Source organism: Ammodytes marinus, assembly GCF_949987685.1.
Source record: "Ammodytes marinus genome assembly, chromosome: 19".
NCBI classification, from domain to species: Eukaryota; Metazoa; Chordata; class Actinopteri; order Uranoscopiformes; family Ammodytidae; genus Ammodytes; species Ammodytes marinus.
This window is the reverse complement of record NC_137223.1, coordinates 6,722,581-6,740,416: the sequence shown is the minus strand read 5'-3', so window position 1 is coordinate 6,740,416 and position 17,836 is coordinate 6,722,581. Positions and strand designations below refer to the sequence as shown.

The 17,836-nt window shown below is 42.9% G+C and overlaps 1 protein-coding gene across 3 annotated transcripts in view; it reads left to right on the top strand.

Moving 5' to 3' along the window:
* Positions 1-17,836, top strand: part of utrn (utrophin) — a 183,038-nt gene that overhangs the window by 22,051 nt on the left and 143,151 nt on the right. For all 3 annotated transcript variants that reach the window (XM_080047942.1, XM_080047940.1, XM_080047941.1), the window contains exons 6-20: positions 1,108-1,200; positions 1,578-1,750; positions 2,724-2,839; positions 3,477-3,643; positions 10,398-10,622; positions 12,533-12,714; positions 13,582-13,732; positions 14,111-14,230; positions 14,515-14,616; positions 15,004-15,111; positions 15,254-15,433; positions 15,988-16,154; positions 16,257-16,380; positions 16,496-16,583; positions 17,550-17,794. In XM_080047942.1, the coding sequence (XP_079904068.1) occupies positions 1,108-1,200; positions 1,578-1,750; positions 2,724-2,839; positions 3,477-3,643; positions 10,398-10,622; positions 12,533-12,714; positions 13,582-13,732; positions 14,111-14,230; positions 14,515-14,616; positions 15,004-15,111; positions 15,254-15,433; positions 15,988-16,154; positions 16,257-16,380; positions 16,496-16,583; positions 17,550-17,794 (2,241 nt within the window). The remainder of the gene's footprint in view (positions 1-1,107; positions 1,201-1,577; positions 1,751-2,723; positions 2,840-3,476; positions 3,644-10,397; positions 10,623-12,532; positions 12,715-13,581; positions 13,733-14,110; positions 14,231-14,514; positions 14,617-15,003; positions 15,112-15,253; positions 15,434-15,987; positions 16,155-16,256; positions 16,381-16,495; positions 16,584-17,549; positions 17,795-17,836) is intronic.

The following is a 17,836-nucleotide window of genomic DNA, read 5'->3' as shown; positions in this document are numbered from 1 at the left end:
TCATTTTTTTTGTCTATACAGTTCTGTGTTTTTCCTCACTCTGTCGTCCTCGTTTGCTCCTTCATTCCCTCATCCCTCCTTCTCATCTCTGTGTACAATAGCTGGTCTTAATGCCTTGACCTTAGCGGTAGAATACAATGGGCAGGGCATACTAATGGGAAGTAGCAGAGGCGTCTTTCTCTCCTGCAAGAGCCGGAGATTGTCAGCTGGCACTGAAAGCCATAGCTCCCACGAGTTTTTAAAGTTTGCTGAATGGAGCAAAAGGGGAAAACAAGTATATATAAAAACCACATATATCATTGTTATATCTTGACTTTAAGGTCTTCTATTAGCGGTGGACAAATGTGACTTTTTCGTGCACATTTAACCTGAGTCTGAAGCTGCATCTAAAGAGCAGCGGTTTCCACAGACAGCACTGAAACATGTGTTACTTACAATGTCACAATAAAGTGCAAAAATCACGTGAATGGCAAGTGTAAAGCTTTTCCACTGTCACCTGCAACGTGAATGACGGTCATTATGTTCGTAGTCTGCAATCATGGCGACCCAGACACCTTTGCATTTATAGAAAAGAGGTTTTTTCAGTGTTTTTCTGTGTGTGGGAGACAGAGGCATATAAAGAGAGAGAGAGACGTGAGATCTTGTGGCAGGATGGAGTTAATTGGGACTAGAGATGGGTCAGAGGTCAGCTCCGCCTTAGATGGAGAGGTTGCTTTTCAGTTTGACCAGACACTTGACCTCATGTTCCGCCCTGTGCCTTGATCCTCTTCGAAATATTTATATGTAATCAATCCACACTTGGCCTCACCTCATATGTTACGTGTCTGGCAAGGCCACTGTCAGACTTTATAGGTTGCATTGGAAAAGCTGTAATTAGGGTGGTATAATCCACTGTGAGGCGGAGACGCATGGTTCACAAGTATTCAACTGTAACGGTGTGGACCCTCATTAAGATTTGAAGAAATACTCTCCAGAAAGGCACACTAAAGATCACAGTTGTGACTTTAACGACAGTGCTACGTTTTGTAATATAAAGCATCAACCATCTATATTTTTAAGAGGACATTATGGTTACAGCAGCGTCTCACTATCTTTCACATCTTTCAGGTTGATCTGGTAAACATAGGAGGCACAGACATTGTAGACGGGAACCACAAGCTGACTTTGGGCCTCATCTGGAGCATTATCCTTCACTGGCAGGTGAGCACACATATTCCCATGCATGTGTTGATCATTTCTTTCCACACGCATCCTGCACACAGATACAAACACAAAGGCTCATTGGTGTTTGCGTCTACTGTGAGCTCACAACCGACTGATGCTGCAGTGGGATCAAAAAGTACAGATGATGGAAAGTTATTATTGATGTGCAGACATGCCTTCATGTTTGTAAACATGCTTGCTTAACATCCACTTCTTTATGTAAAGTTTGACCTGCCAAAATTTGTTACAGCCATTAAATTAAAAAAAGTAAGATCCAAAGGTTTTATTAAGCAACCATGACAGCAAAAGTAAGTGAACGAGAAGTTTATTCAAAAATTCCCAAATTGTATGTTTTTGCCTTTCTTGATTCACAGGTGAAAGACATCATGAAGGATATCATGTCCCACCTGCAGCAGACCAACAGTGAGAAGATCTTACTGAGCTGGGTACGCCAGTGCACCCGCTCATACCCAGAAGTCAATGTGCTAAACTTTACCACCAGCTGGGCTGATGGCCTGGCTCTCAACAGCATCCTACACCACTTCAGGTGAGCTGTGATAATAGACTCCGGGAAGTGATGGTAACAACAGTTATTACTTTTTTTAACGCAGCAAAATAATTGAACCATATAAAAGGTCAAAAATTATTTATCTTCCGGTAGATTTAGATTAAATTGTAGTGCTTTATTGCATACCATATTTTGCAAGACTGCATTTTTCAGACTTGAGAGCTGTGTCTTATCTGCCATGTTGTGATATTTGCTGCTGGGAGATGAGTTTTCTGCTCCAAGTTGACATTGCATATTTCACGTACGCCCTTTGACTCTGAATGTAAATCACAGACCAAATGCCGTCAAGAAACCAACACCTGGAATTTAGAAATAGCAGATGTATGAATCTTTCTGTGTGTGTGTGTGTGTGTGAGGGAGAGCTTGTGAGGACGCTGAGGCTGTGTGAGTGGCGGGAGGTCAGGGTGACAGGTCAGCGCCTGCCGGGTGTGTGTACACTGCTTGACTTAGTCTGTTTACGCCTGCCATGTCACTGTTTGCACACGCTCGGTGTGTGCGTGTACACTGTTGTCAGTGAAAGAAAGAGTATGGGGGGAGGCGCTAGCGGTGTTTTCCCCCTTCTCTGTAACCCCTTGTCCTTACTAGTCACACACACATACACACACACGTACGCACAAACACAAGCGCACACGCACACGCACACAAGCCTGTGAGTTATGAGAAAGGTGTTGGTTTAGAACTGGGCCAGGGTTTAGGTGGATCACTGAACACACACATTCCACACCCGACTGGCCTCAACACAAGTCTCAGTTGCAAGTCTCCTGCACAACCAAGGGATAAACCTTTTCTGTACCCAGGGTCCATATAAGTTCCAAATATCTATTACATTAAAAAATAAAAATACTGCATATAAAAATAAAATCTACAAAAAATCTTCTAGAATTGCCCACCCACTCAATTATACATGTTATTTGTATGTTTGTTACATGTTACATGTTTGTTGTGTTTTCAGGCCCAATGCATTCAGCTGGGATCAGGTTGTCAGACTGAGCCCTGTGGAGAGACTGGACCATGCTTTCACTGTAGCCAAAGACAAGCTGGCTATTGAACCGCTACTGGATTCCGAAGGTACACTCTGAGCTATTTTAAATGTTCCCATATTATTCACTGATTTATAAAAGAAAAACTGTAGAAATATTTATGAAAATATCGCCAGGGAAAAAGTACCTTTTCACTACCTTTTATAGTATTCCGCAAAAAACTAAAGTTGATTAGGAAATGACAACCATTTTACTGCCAAAATCTCCCATCATATTCATACATATGTGTTCACAAAGCTTAGCTTCATGTCCTGCCAGTGAAAGTCACGGTGGAGCAAATACCTTGTGTGTTCTTTGGCTGAAGATCTGTAATAATTGGTGTTTGCTCAGGCCGTTTGTCAAGTTCCTGCAGCACGTAGATGCTCTGTGTACATGTATATGAGCTGTCTATTCGGGTACTTCTTGTTATGTCAAAGCTGATGGGCATTCACACATGACCTGTGTGAATGCCAGCTGTAATCAACAAGACTTGCCTCAACCTGCCCTTTTTTCTCCCCTTCCACCTTTCTTACCATCTATCCGTCACCCTTAACTTCTGCATCGCTCCATCTGCCATGCCGCTTTTCCACTCCTGCAATTTACACCTCTTTATCCCCCATTATCATGCTTCATTTGTGTCTCTGATCTCTGTGCTCTCTCTCTCTCTCTCTCCCTCTCTCTCTCAGACGTGGCGGTTCAGTTACCAGATAAGAAGTCCATCCTCATGTACGTCACGTCCCTGTTTGCTGTGCTGCCCAAAGACGTGAGCATGGAGGCTATCAGAGAAGTGGAGACGCTGCCACGCAAATACAAAACGGGGTCCGAGGACTCGGGTCCAGGCATAAGAGCTCAGGTAAAAATGTACAACACAGCAAGGCACATTTTGTGCTTCAGCTGGGCTCACCTCACTAGGATGCTGTAGTAGCCAACAGAGAACAAAACTTCCCTTTTGAATTTTACATTTGTGCTCTGCACATGGCAATACACAGGCTGCAAAAAGATCTTACTGTACGTGACTGTGACTATTTGGTGCATACTGAACTGAATAGGGCTTACCGGATTTCCTACATGATGATTATGTGTAGGGATACACCCCTTTAACAAAAATTAGAAACAAAAAAAGAATACAGTATTATACAACCTCCTTAATCCCCTTGGTTACATTGTTTCAGTAGTGACACAGTGCTACAGACCTGCAGATATATCTTCCCCAGTTGCTGTCAGTCAGAGCCACCCCACCCCAGATAGAATGAGTCACTCCCTCTCTGAAAAAGCCATCTCCTTCTTTCTTTCCGCCGCTGCTCATGAAAAGCACAGCAGCAGGCGCAGGCAAACGGGGAGGAGAGCCGTGACTCACCCCTCTGACATTAACCAACGGAACGAGCCACATGCCGCTGGAAACGCAGGGCTGTAAATGGACTGAGGGAAATGAAGGGAATAAATTGGGAGTGCAGGGAGTTGCAAGGAAAGGTTGTTTTAGCATTAAGGACGTCGCTGTGATAGTGGGCAGGTGGCTGATATGCACGTTCAATTCCCAACATCTGTGAACATTTCTCAATAACTATTTCTGTAGTATCTTAAACGGACAGAAGGAGATTCCCAGCCTACTATCACTTGTTCCACTTTGTTTGTTTTCAGTCCCTCCTAGCACACTATACTCTTTGCTTTCACCCACATAGATGCAGCCAGTTTCAGAGGTTTGTAGTTAGAAGTCAGAAGATCCAGAAACCATCTCATATGTTTTTTTGTATTGCCCAATGGGCACATACTTCACACGTCCTGGAACGACTGCTGGAAAAGTCTTTTTGAAAAGTGCTCTGATTGGTCCAAGTAGGGGTTTACTTTCCTGGCACACTTCCCCTACTCATAGGATGTGATGCGTAATGCTGCTGGTAGTGAGGCTGAGTGGAGGAAAAATAAAGGCTCTTTTGTTTCTGACCAATGTTTTTGGTTCCACCCCTTAGTTTTTTTTTTAGATTTATACTATTGGCTGATTGTTTTTTAGGCAATGATTGTTTTCAATCTATTTCCATGTTATTGCACAACCCGCTTTTAAGTTGGAATATATCACCGATAAGTGCACTGGCGCATGCATGGGGTGCATTACATGCTTCAGAATCACAACGGCAAAAGTAATGAATACAGGGATGGAGTTGTGCAAATCATCTGGTGATAATAAAGTGTTCTGGTGAGCCAGACCACAGCTATTTTACAGCCGTTCAAGTCAATAAATAGACCAAGGCTGCAGTTCTCTCTCTCTCTCTCTTTCTCTCTCTCTTTCTCTTTCGCTCTCTCTCTCTCTCTCTTACTCTCTCTTACTCTGATTTTCCCATGTCTTTCCTCCTCTCCTTGTTGCTTTGTCTCTGCCAACCCACACTGGTCCAACATAAGGACCTATAGCAGGGGTGTCCAAACTACGGCCCGCGGGCCAACTGCGGCCCGCGGCCCGCTTTTTATTGGCCCGCGGCCGATTTTAAAGATATAGGGCCGGTTTCGCAGACATGGATTAAGCCTAGTTCTGGACTAAATTGTACTTTCAATGGACAATCTCCATTCAAAATTCCATTTAGTCCAGGACTAGGCTTAATCCATGTCTGTGAAACTGGCCCATAATGTAATATGGCCCTTTGAAAAAAAAAAATATATATTTTTTTATTTATTTTTATTTTTTTGCATTTCTTAGTTAAACCACTAGTACACTAGGGGTGTCAAACACTGATTGATTGGCCCGTGGCACATTTTAAAAATATAATGTAATATGGCGCTTTTAATTTTTAAATAATTTAAATGCACTCATTATATTACAGAGAAATATGTCCCATAAAAGAAAAAGAGCACCAAGCCCATCCCAGAGATAATATTTTATTTTAAATTAATATTATTATGGAAAATCCATGTGTCCTTCTCCAATAGCTTCTAATTCATCTGGCACAGTGTCTCCATTTTTTTTCATACAAAATTCTTCAGCTTTAGCCTCTTAATTTCCCTCTCAAAGTGCACCAGATTCATGCATTTCACTTTAAAAACTTAAAAAAATCTCCCGGGGGGGCATACCCCCGGACCCCCCTTGGAGGGGCGGGATCTCGACTGGCTACTATCTTCACCCAGCTGGACATTGGACGCAAAAGCAGAAAACACTGGGTGTATCAATGGCATTTAACAAGAGGGGGAATGTAAAGTGTTGCCGTGAAGAAGGATTACAATTTACCAAAACACTATGAAACTAAACATCAGAGCAGCTACATGGCCCTTCGTAGATTTTTCTGTATGTGGCCCTCAGTGAAAAAAGTTTGGACACCCCTGACCTATAGTATTTTTGTGCCTTATTCCGAAATATCCCAAAAGGTAATTGAATATTTTCAGCAGGTGACCTTTTCCTGAGTTCACTACACAGACATTACTGCTAGATAATTCCAGGCTGGAAAACAAAGGTCCATTTGACTGGTTACTGTACCAGGCCCCAGAAGCCCATTAGCATTTCTGTCATCTTTGACTTCATGGCTGCTGCTGCAAAGATTTTATCTCCCGTTATTTTCAGCATCAGGTAGATCCGTTAAGCTCTGTCATGTTTTTCCCCCCACATTTCATCTGGGATTGTTTGTTAATGCTGTTGTTTAACCCTGTTTTCAGAACAAGGTTTATTGCCAAGTAAAAATGTGTAACAGTCAGACATGTTTTCCTTCTCTACTTCTTATTTTGAGGGTGCACCATCCACCAGTGGCGTGGCGTGGGGATTTTTTTTGAGGAAGCCAAGTGAGACAACACCTTTTAATCTACATGTGTATTGGGAGGTGGGGGACAGAAAAGAGTAGGCTACGTCGCAGCTTGTATTTAATGTAACTACAAGAGCTATTATAGCGCCTGGTCACTTTACCAGGATTTACACACGCCTGTAATCTGTCCGACAACGCTCGTTCTCTCACTCACTCACTCACTCACTCACTCACTCACTCACTCACTCACTCACTCACTCACTCACTCTCTCACTCACACACCTCCTAATTGTTTTATTAAATTATACAATGTATTATAAATGCACCCCCCACCCGACCGGAATGCACAACTAGCCGCGTAATGCCCAATACAAATTTGAATTCATTCACAATATAATTAGGGGACGTTTTATAGGCTATTTTTCACGTCCTTAAGTTTCACGTTCACGTGAGACATGACTCACACAATCAGTTATGTGCTTGACATACACACATACTTTCTATCCATACTTTTCGTTTAAGAACTAGGGCAAATGTTCATTATACAACACTACTTAAGACAACCCAGAACGACTTCAGTGGATACCAATGCAACTTAATCAAGGCACAATTAGCAATAAAATAACACAAAACATAACACATAGCTACACGGACAGTAAAGGGAACAGTTAACCCGCGCCGGGAGAAGGTGTGTATTTTACTCACTATTTGTAGAGGAAGGCCATTAGCTGAAGATTGCCGCTACCAGCTAGCCACTCGGTGCGGACATAGTTCTCCTCCCTGAAAGTGCGATAAACTTTCTTTCTCTCCACACGCATTGGCCTGCCGTCAGATTAGATTTTTAATGGCTCCTCAATTGGCAGTTTGGTAAAATATTTTTTTACTAAATACTCAAAATCTCCACCCTCCATAACTGTTCTTGCTAATATGATAACAATGCAAACATGCTAATCTCCCGCTATTGTTATTGTTGTTCAATTTCAGTGACGTTGATAATGATGCTTTGATTTGATTGGTGTGAAGTCAAGGGCCGAGTGGCACCCTCCTGACCAATCACAGGAAGGCAGTGTCAAGACAATAGCCTCATCTGATTGGTCAATCCTTCTTTCTTTTTTTCACCAAGGGATGCCAGCTCGGGCTGGCTTCCTCGCGGACATACAGTGTGCAGTATCGTGTTTCGCCGCGTCTTCAGACTCTAAATGTAAAGGGGCGCTGTTTCGCGCATTGTGAAATGCCCAATGAGAGGAGAAAAATGGGGAAGAAATGACAGCAACACAGCACCAAAGAATTACTGAAACTGTTAATACATTTTTTTTTATTGGATGACAACTACAGCCTAAAAAACAGGGAAGCCTGGCTTCCCTTGGCCTCCGGGAGAAAACGCCACTGCCATCCACAATGTTTTCAAAGTGGCTGCTATTCCTAGAATGAGGATTGACCTGCCCAGCGTGCCAGGGGCAACTCCCAGCTACCCATAATAGGCCTGCAGTTGTTTCTTTCATTTTTCTTTTTTCTCTCTTAACTGGGCAGGGCATGTCTCTCTGCATGCTTCAGTGCAGCAAAGGCCCCTCTTAGATGTCTGGTTCTATTTTAAAGCTCACCAACTGATGGGTTCTGATGACAACTATAGTAGAGGACAAACAAGATGATTTGAACATGTTTGTGTTTCATGTACATTGTTGTCTAAGGAGCTTTAGCTTTTCGTTTTATCATGACCATTTGATGTGACATCAGGGAAGAAAAAACATTTATTTCCTGTTTTAAATACCATAGATGTGACCTTCTATAAAGACATAGAAGATACAATTGTACATGTTGTAATTGTATCCTGATCCATGTAGTCTGTGTTAAAGCTGGGGTGGAGGATTCGGGGAGAAAATGGCAGTTGGGATAGAGATTCGAATCCAAATGCCTCAACCGCTCCACTTGTTCTCTTTGGTCCCTCCCCTATGGTCCCTCCAAGACACGCTCTACCAACAAAGTCGTGCCAAAGTGAATGGACAGTCCCAACAGCCAATAAGAACAGAGGATCGGAGCCTCGCTCTGATTGGTCAAAGTGTACAGCTCATGTTAATTTTGACCAATCAGAAATCACATACCGCAGCTTTAAGCCAACATCTTACTATTTTACAATAAAGATGTTAAATAATAGTCAGCCATTCTGGAGTACACTTGTTGCAGGGTTTTTCCTGGCTCAGAATGGGCCTTTGGGGCGTCAGTACGCGACCGACTTTTTTTGGGGTCACGACTCTGTGCAACAGTAAAGGCAAACGGTTTGTGTATTTTAAGAGGGTGTGGGGTTGGGAGAGGGCAGTTTCTGTCCATATAAAGAGCATTTCAGTCAGCCTGTCAATCACTGCGTTACCATGGAGCTCACTGACGCTTATGAAATCACAATAAACAACTTGTAGATATGAAGTCAAAATACTAATAATGCCTAGGACTACCTATTTAATACTTTAATTGTTTCTAATTGATCTAAACCATGGAAATTGCAAGAAGGTAGGGCTGCTCGATTATGAAATAATCATAATCATGATTATTTTGAGTAATCACATTGTGTTATCACGATTATTAAAAACAGTTAATCATTGATTTAAGACAACAAGGTTTTTTTCTAATAACACCATGACTTTGGACTTTAAACAAAGGCCTAATTGAACTGAAAACAGGGAGAATAGAAATAGGCTAAATAAGTGAAACATATTTTTAATAATTGAATAAAATAAATATGTCAAAATAAAAATAACCAGTTGTAAATGGTGTTGATAGGGCACGTCTTTTGATAGCATTAAATGTAAGGGCATGATTTATTTACATCAAGGAGCAGGGTGGATTGGCAGTTGCATTGTAGTGACAGTTGTGGAGTCAAGGAGCTTTAAACCTCCTGTGTTCTTTATTCATTGATTGCTTGGTCATAGACCACTATGATTCGACAAATTGGTCGGGATGTCTAGAGGTGCAGATCAGGTCGTATATGCCTTTTTCTCTCTCTCTCTCTCTCTCGCGGTCGCTTAGGCTATGTCACGTGACTCGCGTGTGTGCGCGTGACATATCTTGCACATTATTTTAGTTTGTTGTGAGTCTGAAGTGTTTTCAGACAACACAATTAGTTTTACCTTTTATTCTCGTCATCTAGAAGTTTTTCAAAACACCCGGCAATGCGCAACATCTCCCTCGTACTCTCTGGAGCAGGTGAGGGAGGGGCCGAGCGGAGCGCATAGCAGAAGGGTTCGCTGCATTTACAAGCCTGCATGCCCCGGCGTGCGGAACAATGATAGTTTAATAACGATTATTTTGTTTTCATGATTGAGGGAAACCGTAATAGTAATCGAAAATGTAATTCAAGTTATTGCCCAGCCCCTCAAGAAGGTCGACTTAAATTGGGCTGAATTTGGAGAGGTTTTAAATAGCTAGCCTATATTTATTCTCAATCTCTATCATTTTGGCGCTCCTGATTTTCCTTTGGCGCTGGATAAATCCGCTTTGGCGCGCGCCAAAACTTTCTCTATGCAGGAAAAACCCTGATTGTTGTCAAAATCAGCAAAAATCTCCTCACGATCTGCTACGTGTTCGTACTGTGTGTGTGTGCACGCTGAAAAAAGATTGGTTGTTAATACACAGCCTAGGCTCTGTAAACTGGTATGTAAACAAAGGGTATGTAAACAAAGGGGCTCGGACCAACCCACCGTAGCAACATGCAATTTTACAGAGCCTAGGTCGTGTATGAACACCAGATTTAGCAACCAACAGGTGGCGTATCGTGGAGAGATATTCAATAATTAAAGTGATTTGGACAACAAGCGTTCTCCAGATTCGCTGACTCCACCTTGAATGCAGAAATGATTAACCCCCTTATGTAATGTTCTATAATCTCCTTGACCTCTTTGTCAGAATGTGCAGATGGAAGGCAGCAGCCCCCGGCCTGAGACCCCCAGCACCCTGACAGAGACAGAGGGGGAGATGGAGGGCGGTCTGATGGAAGTGGACCTGGACAGCTACCAGACCACGCTGGAGGAGGTACTGACCTGGCTGCTGTCGGCTGAGGACGCCTTACAGATTCAGGACGAGGTTTCGGATGATGTGGAAGAAGTCAAAGAGCAGTTTCACACTCACGAGGTAGGAGGTGACCCGCAGCTCGGCTTACAGGCTCTTGCACACTGAGTCCCTATTTCTCCTCCAAAATTGTCAGACGTTAAAAAAATAAATATGAGCTCACGTTGCGTCAATCACGTTTACATGTTTTCGGATCAGGTTCCATTTTCTTGTGTTTTTAAGCATCCTTCAGGTGTTGTTGGTTGTCTATGGGTTTCTACCATATTGCCAGCCGCTGCATAGGATCAGGATACATGAAATGCAGATGAAATATACGGACTCAGTGTGCAAGAGTCTTGAGGCTAGCACAGTGTTATGCATGCTCATATAGAAAAAAAGCTGTCTGTAACAATGTAAAAGGGTCACAAATCTTGCAAACAAACACAGAGACCACATTTTTTTTTCGATAATTTTTTTGTCATTGTCAAGCTTTATTAGATAGTACTGAGTTGAAATGGGGAGACAGAGAGAGAGGGGGGATGACCTGCAGTAAAGGTCCACGGATCGGACTCGAACCCGCAACGAAGGCCGGAGCCAATATGGTACGCGCTCTATCCACTACGCCACCGGAGCGCCCCACAGAGACCACATTTTTTAGATGAATTCATTTGACACTTGTATTCAACACGTGTGTTATTTGTAGCAGTACATTGGTGAGACTGCAGATAATGTCCTAGAGATAGAGGCCTCCCACAACCTACAGTACATGCTCCGTACTTGTTGGGAATGCCAGGAATTCTGCTGAGAACAGTGGAGCGCAGCACCCCATGGTGCCCTGGCGCAGTGCTTGCTTGCTTGCTTCAGAAGGCGTAGTTGCATGGGGTTTGTGTCTGCATGTGTGTAAAGGGGCTTTGGCAGGATTCCCCTGGCTAAAATGTGAATATTTGTGTCTGGAATCCAGGTCAAAGCAGAAAGCTGGTAGTTAGAATGTGAGCAACATGACCCAAAGCCTCTTTAACAGCTGGCTGTTAAAGAGGCTTTTCAGAAGCTCTAAAGAAAAAAAAATTCAATCCAGTTTTCTTTCGGCCTTGCTGTTCACCTACATACACCAACTGCTACAGCAAAGCCTCATCAAAAACAATTTGCTCAGAGGTGCAGACAAAAATGCTTACTCATCCAGCGGGCTTCACAAAGAACACACAATAACTCAATTCATTGGTTTTCATATCGCTCACTACAAAAAGCAGCAAAAAGCAGCTGTTCTGTTGAGTTAAGAAACAACCAAACTCCTTCAAAGCTGTCTTTTATTCTTTCTTGGAGCATTTTCTCCTTCTTCTTCTGTTTCGCAATTGGCCTCAGTTGGCTACTTGACAGTCTCCCCTTCAGTTTGTGCTTAAAGGGCTTGTCTGACTGTTGCTACAGCAACACTCACACCTACAATGGTGCAGAGGTGATGCCCAGTGCTTCTGCAGGGCGTTATTAAGTGTTGTACCAAGTGAAGTTGGAGGTTGAGGAGAGAAACATATCCAGATGTTAAAATGTGGGTGCCAAGTGCCAGCATGAAGCCGTAGATTATATAAGCATTGGCAATGGTAGGCCTTTGACTGGTTCTGGATAATATTAAGGTTATGTAGTTCTACACTGCCTCCCTTGACTTAACATAGTGTTCAAAGAGATGGTGAGTATCTTTCTCAATGTTTATTATCTCGAAATATGTCTCAGGCCTGTTGTGTTTTTTGACATTTTTGCCTTTAATGCACAGTAGTGAAGTTAAGAGGCAAGAAACATGTGGAGCAAGAGGGGGGAATGACTTGCTTCAAAAGATGAATCATCTTGAATCGAACCGGTCATGTCACGATTATATGGCATAACCACTCTGCAATCAACGAACTTGGATTTACCATTTAATTTTGAAATAGTTTCAGAGACAGATATTTATAGTACATTTAAATAACCCTAACCCTAACTATTGTTTACCCCTCCTTCCTTAAAAGGCCTTCATGATGGAACTGACGGCGCACCAGAGCAGTGTGGGTAATGTGCTCCAAGCAGGAAACCAACTGATTGCCCAGGCCAACCTGATGGAGGAGGAAGAGGATGAAATCCGGGAGCAGATGAGCCTCCTCAATGCCCGCTGGGAGAGCCTCCGAGTGGCTAGCATGGACCGCCAGGCCAGGTAGATGCACCTACATAAACACCTGAATAACTTCATTAGATTTATTGTAATACCTTTTGCGGTTGTTTATTTCAAAATGGGTAACATGACATGAGTTAAATTTCCATTGGAGACAAGTGAAATTGTCATTCAAAGAAAAGAGAAGCAAACCGTAAGACACGACTTAAAACTGAATTATTTTATTTTAATTTTATATACAGTGTAGTGTGCAGTGGCCACGCATCATGAACCACACATTGTCTAGTGGAAGTAATTTTACTCTGTCTCTCAAAGTGTTATCTTTTACGAGTTTTTCCCTTGAAGAATGTACAAGGCTGTAAGCTGGTGTGTGAGGGTGACACCTGATAAGCCTTGAGCCCTCCAAGGTCTAACAAGTCGGATGCTCAATATTTGTTATCAAGGTTTATGATAGCCACACACACACACACACACACACACACACACACACACACACACACACACACACACACACACACACACACACACACACACACACACACACACACACACACACACACACACACACATCAACAAAAACAACACACACACACACACATCAACAAAAACAACACACACACACATACATCAACAAAAACAACACAACAATTCATAAATCGTACACGTCATGATATCCACATGAGCATTAGTTGGCCCTGATATATTATGTGCTCTGTGTTCGATGACTCATTTTCCCTGGAGTCTTTACACAGTGTTGTCACTCACTGTAGTGTGTGTGCTACTGTGAGGCAATTAAACAAGTAGCTGAACAAGCGGTTTGACCTTAAAGTGTATATTGCGTACATGTCCTCTCTCTCCCTCTACACGCCTATCTCACTGACTCTCCGTCCTTACTTTCTCCCTCTCCAGGCTCCATGAAGTGCTGATGGACCTCCAGCAGCAGCAGCTGCAGCAGCTTTCTGATTGGCTGACGCAGACAGAGGAGCGAATCAGAAAGATAGAGACAGAGCCGACAGCTAACGACGTGGAACTGTACAAAGAACAGATTGAGCAGCACAAAGTAAATAGAGTTTGTGTGATGCCTATCTTGCATGAATCACGTCAATGAAGAATGTGTCATTGGTGTATTGTGGACATGATCCAAGTATAATATGAAATAAATCCAGGTCTCTGTTTGATTGTTTCTCAAGCTATCTGCATGGATATGATCGCATATTTGTATTTCTTTAGGGAACTGCCACCATCCCACTACACAGCTCTTTTTCTTAAAATGATGAGGTCTTGTGATTGTGTTGTCAAATGCTTGATCTGGCTCTTTTAATGAGTCATGTACTGTCTCAATTGTGGCACCATATTGCAGAGTAGCCTCACTGCCAGCTCTGTGAATGGATAACAAACGTGTCATTGTGCTGAATAAACAACTTGTGTTTGTGTTCAGGAGCTTCAGAACGACCTGGAGGCGGAGCAGGTGAAGGTCAACTCTCTAACACACATGGTGGTCGTGGTAGATGAGAACAGTGGTGAGAGTGCCACTGCTGCTCTGGAGGATCAACTGCAAGTACGTTGTCTTCCTCAAGTACATTCAAGACCTTTTAAGGCCCATTAAAGAAAAATGACTTCATCCATGTGCTCTAGCAAACATCCATTTTATATAGATTGTAAGGCTGTAAATAGTTTCTCTGTGACATCATCTGTAAGACGGAGACCTTAATAGGAAGCTGTTTTTGATTTCAGGTGTCTTTGGACATAGAGATCCGTGTACTCAAGTATTTCCTCTGCCTTACATTGTGTCTCTGAATGCAAACATGTTGTATTGAAGTTTGTTTCTGTCCTGCATTCAAGACTTTGGGTGAGCGCTGGGCGGCTGTGTGTCGCTGGACAGAGGAGAGGTGGCACAAGCTGCAGGAAGTCTTTATGGTGTGGCAACAACTTCTATCCGACCAGGTAGGACATTAAGCAAGCTCTCCATCTTTTCTTCCTCCCCCCCTTCTTATAAAACAACCAGTTAGAAAGGCCCACTTGAAAACACTTTTCAATGAACAACGAACCTTTCAGCCTTTCAGAACCCCAATTTTTTTGTTTATTAGAAACCTTTTCATTCAAATATTATGCTCCTCATCCTGCAATTCTTGTATAACACGGAACACACTGTTGTTTTAAATATTGGTATGGTTTTGAATATACAGTAGATATGGATCTGGTTGCTGAATTGAGAACTGAAAACGTTTTACACTGTTAACTAGGCTGTGGGACACCAATTGTGTCGGTTCTGGCAATGTTTCCTAAGTAACTTAAGTTAATACATTTTTTTCCCACCTCACTATTCTATAGAGTTTGTTTCGATCGTGGTTGGCAGAAAAAGAGGAGGCCTTGAGTGAAGTACAGACCAGCAACTTTAAGGACCCAAGTGAAATGAATTCTAACGTGCGTCGAATGGCGGTAAGTAGTCTCTTAGGTCTCTGTAGTTGGCATGCAGCCACAGCAGATACTTATATCATCTTCAAATATGTGTACTTATTATAATAAGGTTTCCATAATTGGTGATGCCTTTTGATTTTTTTTTTGTCATTAAATCCTTTAGATTTTAAAGGAAGACATGGAAAAGAAGAGGAAGACTCTGGACCAGCTGTCTGATGCAGGACAGGATGTGATATCGCTACTGAGGAGCCCTGAGGCAGGAGCCAAGATCACGGCAGACACTGAAGAGCTGACACATAGATGGGACAACCTGGTGCAGAAGCTGGAGGATTGCTCCTTCCAGGTGTGTTTGTGTGTGTGTGTGTTTTTGTGTGGTTGTGTGTGGGGGTGTTCTCCTAGCTCTTTTAACAGGTGTACATATCCATCTGACCAAAATACATAGAAGGTTATCTAAATTAAGTTACAACAAAAGCTTATCCTATTTTGTAAAGAAAGACTGTTTGAGAGGGCGCTCCGGTGGCGTAGTGGATAGAGCGCGTACCATATTGGCTCTGGCCTTCGTTGCAGTGGTCGCGGGTTCGAATCCGACCCGTGGACCTTTACTGCATGTCATCCCCCCTCTCTCTTTGTCTCCCCATTTCAACTCTGTACTATCTAATAAAGCTTGAAAATGCCAAAAAATTATCTTAAAATTAAAAAAAGACTGTTTGAGCAGCTGGAACCTATACATTTGTAATTCTGGCCTTTGCAGAGGCCTTGGTATGACGGGAAGTAGAGGAAGTATGGTGGGGGGTGATTCATTTGAGGTTCATTGAAGAAATGGTAAAAATAATTACATAGAAAAATCCTCCTGCTTATTTTTGCAGTTTCTCACTGATATTTGAACTCTCCACAAAGGTAATGGAAGCTGTGACGGATGCTGGGATGACTCAGGTGGGAGAGGATGTTGTTGTCGTGGATGCTGTGGCTGCGGCTGCGGCTGCTTCGTGCGCTGATCAGGAGTTGGCCCCGCCCGCTCCCCCTAAGAAACGACTGGTAGAGACGGATGCAGAAGTCAGACGACTGTAAGAACTGGGACACACATTGCACAGAGGATAGCTTGCTTGATAGAACAATAGAAATGCAAAAAACCACACTAACTCACTTTTTTTTCTGTGTTTCCGTAGGTATGAAAAGAAGCTGTCTGACCTCCTGACTTGGATTAAAACGTGGAGGATGTCCGCTCAGGCGCTGGCCTCCACACACCCTGAAACCACACCTGACACGTCAGACCTGCAGGAGAAAATAAAGGTAAAATCCGTCAATGATGCAGATTTTAAAACAAACTATTCCTCGTGACTCATGGTTAGAGCATACGTTTAGAAGATCACTGCTCATTTATTAATGTGTTGACCAATCACCATAGGGTTTGGAGCTGGACCTCGCAGCAAAGGAAGCCACAGTTAGTCAAGTGACCCAGGAGGGACGGGTCTTGATGGACCAGCTGGAAAGAGGTATGAAAGAACACCGAAAGGATTCTGCACTATTGGGCAAAAAGTATTTCAAAACAAATCTATCCAAGAATTGTTACACTCATTCTTCTAAAGTGGGCTAAGATAATGGCTCATATTTATCGTTACTTCGAGGCCCATGACTGCAGACTCCACCAGAAATCTTCCATTTCCCTGTTAAATAGTTTACCTCTTGAACGATTTTATTACTTTTCCACTGCTGCCTGGTATTTTCTGGTTATTTACAAGCCTAAATATTTTACTGCCATTCAGTTTTAGCCAGTTTATGCCAGTTATCAGAATTTGTGTGTGTATGTGGACGGAGTAGTAAAATCCGTTAGCCTGCAGGGTTGCTGACTTCATATCATTGCTCATTGAAATGAATAGGCACTCAGGATTTTTATGTGTTTACACTGTTCTGGAGGCATTGAGGGGTGGTGGAGCGGCGCTGCTAAGTTTGAGTGGATTTGTTCACCAAACTTTCCACTGAACTCGACTTGTTTAATTCCCTCATACTTGGAGGTCTCTCGTCTGTTTGGTCTGCTTTCCAATTGTTTGATTGTGTTTTCACTCTCTCTTGGGTCTTTTTCTCCCAACAAAAACTCACAAACAATAACATATAATAACACAAAGATAATAACGGTGGAGTCAGCAATTCTGGAGAACGGTTGTTGTCAAAATCAGTGAATATCTGAAAATAAATCCAGCGTTAATACACAGCCTAGGCTCTGTAAACTGGTAAAATGTGACTTGCTAGGGTGAGAGGCCCCTTTCGCAAACATAGATAAAGCATTCAGACTATTTCAGAGTACGAAAATGTATAAGTTCGAAAAGGAGCAGGCAGAAGCATAATGCAAAAATTGGTATTATGACAACAAGCGTTCTCCAGAATTGGAAAAAAAAACCCATCTTTTAAGTGTATTTGATTCGATCCTCAGCATCTTTTGGCTTCTGTGTGTCTGTCTGTAGAGGGAGTGTGCGTGGACTCGGTGAGGGCAGACATAGACCAGATACAAACTGAGTGGGATGTTTGTGCGAGAGAGCTGCAGGCCGCCAGTGAGCGAGTTGGCACCCTAAGCCGGTTCAGCGCTGTGTCCACGGAGCTTTCAGACCTGGACCGAGCCTTCGAGGAACAGGACCAGTGGCTGGACTCCACTTCGGCTGTTGAAAAGTGCGACGAGGCCCAGCTTAGGAGCCTGAGTGGGGAATGTCAGGTAAGAGCCTCTGCCCCCCGTCCATATTGTCACTTCATTTCT